The following is an 8902-nucleotide window of genomic DNA, read 5'->3' on the forward strand; positions in this document are numbered from 1 at the left end:
CCTCTAATGGCCAATTTTTTGGTGGAAGAAGAAAGAGTGAAAAAGTTGAAAACTTTTGTTGTTTATTTTATTCAAACTAGTCAAAATTGGTGACCGAACACCATCTAATTTTGACTTTCCCATCAATTTGTCCTCTATGGCCGGCCAACCTAAGAATTAGGGGGTAGAATTGCTTTTTAAGGCCCCCAAATTAGGTTCTTTAGCTAATTGACACTTTTATCTAGCAAAATAGGACTTTTACACTTTATGCGATTTAGTCCTTTTTCACAATTAAGCAAACAATCGCTAAAATTAATTCACCAAAATTTTCATGTACTTACCTAATCATGCTACAATACATAAAATAATATTTAAAATAATTTCCTTGACCTCAGTTTAGTGGTTCAAAAATCACTATTCTGACTAGCCCCAAAATTGGGCTGTTATAATTCTCCCCCTTTAGGGATTTTCGTCCTCGAAAATCTTACTGATAAAATGGTTTCGGTATTGGCTTTTCATGATCTCTTCGGGCTCCCATATGGCCTCTTCAACCCATGTTTCTGCCATAACACTTTCACAAGGGGAACATTCTTATTTCTCAGTTGCTTAACCTTTCGAGCTAGGATCTTAACAGGTTCCTCCCCATAAGACATATCCGAATGAATCTCAACTTCTGTTGGCGCAATCACATGCGAAGGGTCTGATTTATATCTACGTAGCATGGACACATGAAACACGTTGTGAATATTTTCCAATTTTGGTGGTAAGGGCAATCGATAGGCAACTGACCCTACTCTTTTGGTAACCTCATAGGGTCCTATGAAACAAGGACTCCATTTGCCTCTTTTACCAACGCTGAGAACTTTTCTCCATGGGGATACTTTTGAAAACACTTGATCGCCAACTTGAAATTTGATCTCTTTCCGTTTCAAATCCGCATAGGATTTTTGCCTATCCGAGGCGACCTTCAAACATTTACGAATCACTTTAACTTTCTCTTCAGTCTCCTTGACTAGATCAACCCCGTGAGTATGACTTTTTCTGAGCTCGGTCCAACATAAGGGCATTCGACACTTTCGCCCATATAAAGCCTCATAAGGCGCCATCTTCAAACTCTACTGATAGCTATTATTGTAGGCAAATTCAACCAATGATAAGTACATTTCCCAACTACCTTGAAATGCGAGAACACAACATTGCAACATGTCTTCTAAAATCTAAATCGGTCTTTCCGACTGACCATCGGTTTGCGGGTGAAATGTCATGCTGAAACTCAACTTTGTTCCCAATGCCTCTTGTAACTTTTTCCAAAACCTAGAGGTAAATCTTGAGTCCTTATTTGAAATAATCGACAAGGGCACCCCGTGTAGTTTCACAATTTTAGAAATGTACAAGTCAGCCAATCTCTCAAGGGAGTAATCGGTACACACTAGTATAAAATATGCCGACTTAGTTAGTCTATCTACAATAACCCAAACAACATCCTTTTTCTTCGGGGTTACCAGAAAACCCGTCACGAAATCCATAGTAATCCGATCCCACTTCCACTCAGGAACCGTGATAGGCCGAAGTAAACCCGAAGCTACTTGGTGTTCAGCCTTCACTTGCTGACACACAAGACACTTGGAAATGAATTCTGAAATGTCTCTTTTCATTGTCGGCCACTGATACATTTTCTTCAAATGGTTATACATTTTCATACTCTCGAGGTGTACTGATAAACAACCACTATGTGCCTCATCTAATATCTTTTGAATCAATTCGGTGTCCTTAGGAACAGAAATCCTATCCTGGAATCTCAAACAACTATCGAAATCGGTTCGAAAATCAGATTCAACATCCGATTCGCACAGGGTTTTCTTGGATAATAATTCGCTATCACTCTTCTGAGCCTAAAAAATTTCTTGAAGAAACATCGATCTAGCTTTTAACTCTACTAGAACCGAACCATCCTCTAACAAGGTCAATCGGGCATTCATTGCTCTCAAGCCAGACAATGATTTTCTACTTAATGCATCGGTGACCACATTCGCTTTTCCCGGATGGTAATCTATAATCAACTCATAATCTTTTAATAGTTCCAACCATCTACGTTGCCTCAGATTTAAATCCTTTTGGGTCATCAAGTACTTAAAGCTTTTATAATCGGAGTATACATGGCATATCTCTCCGAACAAATAATGTCACCAGATCTTCAGAGGAAATACTATGGCGGCCAACTCTAGGTCATGTGTCAGATAGTTCTTCTCGTGAGGTTTCAATTGTCTCGAGGCATAAGCCACAACTCTGCCCTCTTGCATAAGTACATATCCCAACCCATTCAAAGAAACATTGGTATAAATCATGAACTATTTTCCTGATTCGGGTTGTACTAGTACGGGAGCCTCAGTCAACAACATCTTCAACTTCTCGAAACTCTACTGACACTTATCCGACCATTCAAACTTAAATCCTTTTTGAAGCAACCTTATCATGGGAGTCACAATCATAGAGAAGTCCTTTACAAATCATCTATAATAATTGGCCAACCCTAAAAAGCTTCTAACCTTAGTCACACTCTTTGGCGGCTTCCATTCAACAATAGCAGAAACGTTGCTGGGATCGACCCTAATGCCATCACAAGAGACAATATGACCCAAAAAGCCGAGTTTTCAAAGCCAAAACTCACTTTTACTAAATTTGGCATACAACTGATTGTCCTTCAGAGTCTGCAAAACGGTTCTCAAATGTTTGTCATGTTCTACCTTGTCTCTAGTGTATATCAGGATGTCATCGATGAATACAACTACAAAATTTTCTAAATATCATCGAAATACCCTATTCATTAAATCTATAAACACGGTGGGAGCATTTGTTAAGCTGAAAGGCATGACGAGAAACTCATAGTGGCCAGACCGCATTCTAAAAGGGGTCTTAGGCACATCTACTTCTTTAACTCGTAGTTGATAGTAGCCAGATCTCAAGTCAATCTTAGAAAACCACGCTGCTCCCTTCAGTTGGTCAAAGAAGTCATCAATTCCTGGCAACGAGTATTTGTTCTTAATCGTCCTCTTATTTAACTGCCGATAATCTATGCACAACCTCATAGATCCATCTTTCTTTTTCACAAATAACACCGGAGCACCCCATGGTGAAAAGCTTGGTCTCACGAAACCCTTGTCAGTCAATTCTTGCAACTGTGACTTTAGTTCTTTCAGCTCAGTCGGGGCCATCCGATACGGAGTAATCAAAATAGGTGGGGTCCCTAACATTAGATCTATACCAAATTCAACCTCTTTATTAGGGGGTAACCCAGGCAATTCTTCAGAGAATACATCTACATATTCACTTACAACCAGCACTGACTCAACCTTTAACTCTGATTCCTTAGTATTCATTACAAAAGCCAAATAATCTTCACATCCTTTCCTCAAACATTTCTAGGGAGACACGGAAACGTCTCTCGAATTAGAATAAGAGGAGAGTTCCCTTCTTGCGGCTCCAATCTGGACAAGTGGTTTGTTACTTGGTTTTCCACTCCTTTTTGATCTTGAATTTCTAGATCGAACTCTTGAAGTAGAAGTACCCATCGGATTAGTCTCGGCTTAGCGTCTTTCTTGGCAAGTAAATACTTAATTGTTGAGTGGTCAATATAGACAGTCACTTTGGTACTTACAAGATAATATTGAAACTTGTCAAAAGCAAACACAATAGCAAGTAACTTTTTCTCTGTTACCGTATAATTCAGTTGAGCTCCTGTCAGAGTTTTACTTGCGTAGTAGATGGGATGAAAACCTTTTTTCCTTTGCTGACCCATGTCAGCTTCGATCACAAAGTCACTTGCGTCACATATCAATTCAAGTGGCAAATCCTAGTCTGGTGTGACGATTATGGGTGCCAAAACTCGTCGACTCTTTAAATCTTTAAAAGCTCTTAAGCACTCTTCATCAAATTTGAATGTTGCGTCCTTCTCCAATAATTTGCATAAAGGTTTAGCAATTTTGGAGAAGTCATTGATAAATATTCGATAGAAACCAGCGTGGCCCAAAAAGCTCCTAACACCCTTTACAGATGTTGGAGGTGGGAGTTTTTCAATAAAATCTACCTTTGCTTTATCAACCTCGATTCCATGTCTCGTTATCCGATGCCCTAGAACAATACCTTGTCGTACCATGAAATGGCACTTTTCCCAGTTAAGTACAAGGTTTGTTTCTTCGCATCGCTTCAGTACCTTGGCTAGGTTGGCTAGGCAATCATCATATGTATCTCCGAATACTGAAAAATCATCCATAAAGACTTCCAAATATTTCTCAACCATGTCATTAAAAATAGACATCATACATCTTTGAAATGTAGCAGGTGCATCACATAAACCAAATGGCATGTGCCTAAATGCAAATGTGTGAATGTTGTCTTGTGCTGATCTTTCAGTGCTACTGTAATATAATTATACCCCAAGTATCCATCAAGAAAATAGTAATAGTCTCACCCTACTAGTCTATCCAGGATCTGGTCCAAAAACGATAAAGGAAAGTGATCTTTCCTAGTTGCCTTATTCAACTTACGGTAATCGATGCAAATTCTCCATCCCGTAATTGTTCTAGTCGGTGTCAACCGTTATGCTTGTTTTCAATGACTGTGATACCTCATTTCTTTGGCACGCACTGGACTGGACTTACCCATGAATTGTCTAAGATAGGGTAAATTATTCCCGCATCTAACCACTTGATGATTTCTTTCTTGACTACGTCCTTCATGATGGGGTTAAGTCTTCATTGTCCATCAATCGTTCCTTTTTCGCCATCTTCCAGGATAATCTTATGCATGCATACAGATCGACTAATTCCACAGATATTAGCTATGGTCCATCCGATATCCTTCTTGAATTATTTCAATACCAGGATGAGTTTCTCTTCTTACTCAGTAGTTAATTCTGCTGAAACAATCACAGGCAGAGTAGATAAACATATTTCAAATGTGAGAGAAGTACCTTCAGTTCTAATTTAGGTGGCTCCTCGATTACGCTTTTGGTTGGGCATTATCCCTTTTCTCTAACTCCAAAGATTCAAAGCAGGATTACGGATTAAATCCCCTTTGATTAGCTTCTAACAAAGCTAAGTATTCATCCTCCTCTTCATCTTTTGGAGGATCTAATGTCAAAATTTGTTCCAATGGGTCTTCAACATAGTTGAGTTGCTTTTCCATGATTAACTCCTTTAAATCGGATACTACAGAACAATCATCAATTGTGTCAGGAAATCACATAGACTTATAAATGTTAAATGTTACGTAATTATCCTGAACACGCATAGTAAGCTCGCCCTTCTAAACATCAACAAGGGTCCTTCTGGTTGCTAAGAAAGGCCTTCCTAAGATGATTGGCACTTTCTTGTCTGCTTCAAAGTCTAGAACCACAAAGTTAGCAGGAAAAATAAATTTGTCTACACGTACCAATATGTCCTCGATTTTTCCTTCTGGGTGTGCTAAGGATCGATCTGCTAGTTGAAGTGTAACTGTAGTAGGTCTAACTTCACTTATCCCCAGCTTTTTAAATATCGACATCGGCATTAAGTTGATACTCGCACCCAAATTATATAGTGCCTTACCACAATATGTTGCTCCAATGTTGCAAGGTATGGTAAAACATCCAGGATCCTTCAACTTTGGGGGTAGCTTGTCTTGAAGATATACACTGCATTTCTTTGTCAGGGCTACCGTCTTAAATTCTCCAAGCCTTCATTTTTTAGACAGGATATCCTTCATGAATTTGACGTAGTTAAGCATTTGTTCAAGTGCTTCAACCAACGAATTGTTGATATGAAGTTGCTTGAGTACGTTTAAGAACTTCTTGAATTAAGTTTCCTACTTCTGCTTCTGAATTTTTTAGGGTAGGGTGGTGGTGGTTTCTTTACTAGAACTAGTTTATTCATCTTCCATGGTAATTCTGCATCTAACAGAGTTGTTAGTTTATCATAATTAGCTAGTTCTGAAGTTACCTTGTCAAGTTTTGTAGATTTTAGTTCTTGTGAAACTGGAATTTCAATACTCGATTGAACGTCCTCTGATTCTAAAGCATCAGCTGGCTCCATTTCAAATTTGACGGTGTTGGGTTTTAATGTCTTTTCGCTCCTTAATGTCAATGCTTTACAATCCTTCCCTAGATTCTTTAGATTCTCCGTATCCCTAGGTAAAGCACCTTGTGGTCGGTTTCTGAGTTCAGTTGTAAGCTGGCCCACTTGATTCTCCAAATTCCTTAAAGTGGCATCATTTTTTGCCATGTATGCCTTCAATAGATTCTCTAGGCTATTGGATTGTTCAGCTTGGGTTGGTTTCTGAGTTGTTGGGAAAAACTAGGTGGCTGGGTCGGTCTAGGTTGGGCATAATTGTTTCTGGTTCCTACCTCTTGGTTACTCCAGGAAAAATTCGGGCGATTTCGCCATGATGGGTTATAGAAATTGGATTATAGTCCTTGCCTTCCTCGATTTTGGTTCTAGTTACCCATGTAATACACAAATTCTGGGTTCGATGGACATTCTTCAAACAAATGTCCTTCCTCTCAATAAACACAGGCTATATTTTCAAATTGATTCGATGGTTGTGCTGTAAAACTATTAAACCCATTAGAGGTAAAATTTTTAAGCATTGATGATATTGAGGATACTTGAGATGCGAGTGAAGAAAGAGTGTCTACTTCATGTATTCCAGCGACTCGTCTTCCTAACGCTAATCAATTGGTTGGCCATTAATAATTGTTGGTAGAAATTGTCTCAATGATTTCATAAGCCTCATTATAAGACTTAGAAAGGAGCGCACCATTAGCAGTAGCATCCACTACCATCCTCGTGTGAGCATTGAGACCATTCTAAAATGTCTCAAGTTGGATGCAATGTGGGATTCTGTGATGAGGGCACTTCCGAAATAATTCATTGCACCTTTCTCATACCTCATACAAAGACTCATCATCCATTTGTTGGAAGGCAATGATCTCATTCGTCAACTTAGCATTCTTACTAGGCAGGAAATACTTCATAAGGAATCTTTCTGCTAACTCTTGCCATGTGGAAATTGGATTTGGTGGAAATGAGTTCAACTAGGTTTAAGCTCTGTCCCTTAACGAATATGAGGATAGCTTCAATCATAATGCAACTTTGGATACTCCAGCTAACTTGAAAGAATTGCTCACCTCTATAAATAGTCTTAAGTGTAGGTGAGGATCTTCGGTAGTCATTCCACTAAATTGGGCCACTGTCTGAAGCATTTGGAACATTACTAGCTTCAGGTCGAACTATTGTTCCTCAATTTCGGGTCTCCTAATACCTGAATTAAGATCATTAAACACTGGCACTGCATACTGTCTTAAAGCTCTATACCTATCATCAGCAATAAGTATAGGATTTTGAGTAGGGTCTCTTCCATTTCCTTGGTTTGAAGTTCATCTCTTCGGTCCTTTTCTGACTTGCTTGTCTTCTTTGCTATCAAAAAGTTCGTTCAATCTCAAGGCCTACAGGGAGTAAATCGATAATTCGATCAATACTCATAAACACCTAAAATAATCATAGAAAAATTAATTAAGTTAAAATTTAAATAGAAAAATAAACCAATATGGAAAACTAAAAAATTCACAAATAATGACTTTTTAAAACAGTTCTGGCAACGATGCCAAAAACATGGACCGACAGAAATGTGCAAGTGTACACAATCGCAACAAGTAATAAAGTGACATTTAAATGTTGAGTTACCGTACCCACAGGGACTGTGAAAAGAATTATTTATGAATGCTATTTAAAACACTTTGGTGAGGAAAAATATTTTGTTTGAAGAGGGTGATTAAAAACTAAGATTTTTAACTAAGTGAACTAAATAAATAAATCTCAAATGCACGATTTCAAAATATAATTTTAATCAAGATAACATAATTGTGTTAGATTAATTACATTCCTTAACTTAGAATTATTAAACTCATGTTTATATTGTTACAAATAAATTCACGACAACTCGGTAATTTGCTAACTTATGAACATACGCACCTACCAAAATCCATTCATTTCTTGACTATATCCCTATGTCAATTCAACTGATTAAACAAATCTTAATAGGAAAATATGTTATTGCACATACATACTTATTAAATCGAAATAATATCTTAAACATATCTCTATGTCAATTCAAACAATTAACTTGATTTAATAAGCACATAAAAGAGTATGTGAGGTAACAAAGTATCCTTACCTTGAAACAGTTTAATCACAATAATCTTGCAAGTTATGCAACGCAAATGTATCGTTAGATACCGTTGCTAATTTAACCCTCAGCTACCTTAGATGATTAAGCATGCACTGATTAAGTACTGTGTCCATTAATTACAATTTCAATCCATTTAAATAATTAATTCATTAGTTACCTAACAATTGTAATGCAAGAGTAACTTAGTCATGATTTTACTTAATCAAGCATCTTACTGAGGCCTATAACAACATAAACACAATTTTAACAATTTAAGAAGACGAAATGCAATCAACCTGAAGTAAATTAAATTCAAGCTAAATTGATTAAATTAACCATTCCAACAACATAAATATTCATAGATATGTTCATCATAACAACAATAAAAATTAAAGAGACAGGGAACAAGAATCAAATCCAGTGTTTTTCAGTGGCTTGACTAGTTTGCTCTGTTCTTGCTTCTCCGTTGTCCTTGTAGACCAAAGCTACTATAAACACTTCAATGTTGCTCCAAAATTTCTGATGAACACCCCTTTTCCAAGGGAAGAAATTGGAAAGAGAGCAAGAGAATTAACAATGGCAAAGAAGAAAGAAAGTGGAGAGAAGAGAGAAAAGATGTGAATGAATGAGATGTGTTGAATGATCAGCCAAGGGGGGTTTTATAGCTGGATATGGCCGCTAAAATTAGCTAAAAATAGCATCCAAAGAGCCATCCCTTGGC

General features: G+C 37.6%; 1 protein-coding gene and 1 non-coding gene across 2 annotated transcripts; one reads left to right on the top strand and one right to left on the bottom strand.

The window, feature by feature from the left end:
• Positions 1–494: 494 nt before the first annotated feature.
• On the bottom strand, positions 495–6047 carry LOC107917464 (uncharacterized). The gene is made up of 2 exons (XM_016846814.1): positions 5955–6047; positions 495–944 (listed from the first exon to the last, which is right to left on the bottom strand). Exons 1-2 carry the CDS (start codon positions 6045–6047, stop codon positions 495–497), a joined length of 543 nt encoding a protein of 180 aa, XP_016702303.1.
• Positions 6048–6851: 804 nt separating this feature from the next.
• Positions 6852–6958, top strand: LOC121207000 (small nucleolar RNA R71). Its single transcript, XR_005902171.1, has one exon. It is a non-coding gene; the product is annotated as a small nucleolar RNA R71 (small nucleolar RNA).
• Positions 6959–8902: the final 1944 nt, after the last annotated feature.

Source organism: Gossypium hirsutum, chromosome A01 (genome assembly GCF_007990345.1).
Source record: "Gossypium hirsutum isolate 1008001.06 chromosome A01, Gossypium_hirsutum_v2.1, whole genome shotgun sequence".
Classification (NCBI taxonomy): domain Eukaryota; kingdom Viridiplantae; phylum Streptophyta; class Magnoliopsida; order Malvales; family Malvaceae; genus Gossypium; species Gossypium hirsutum.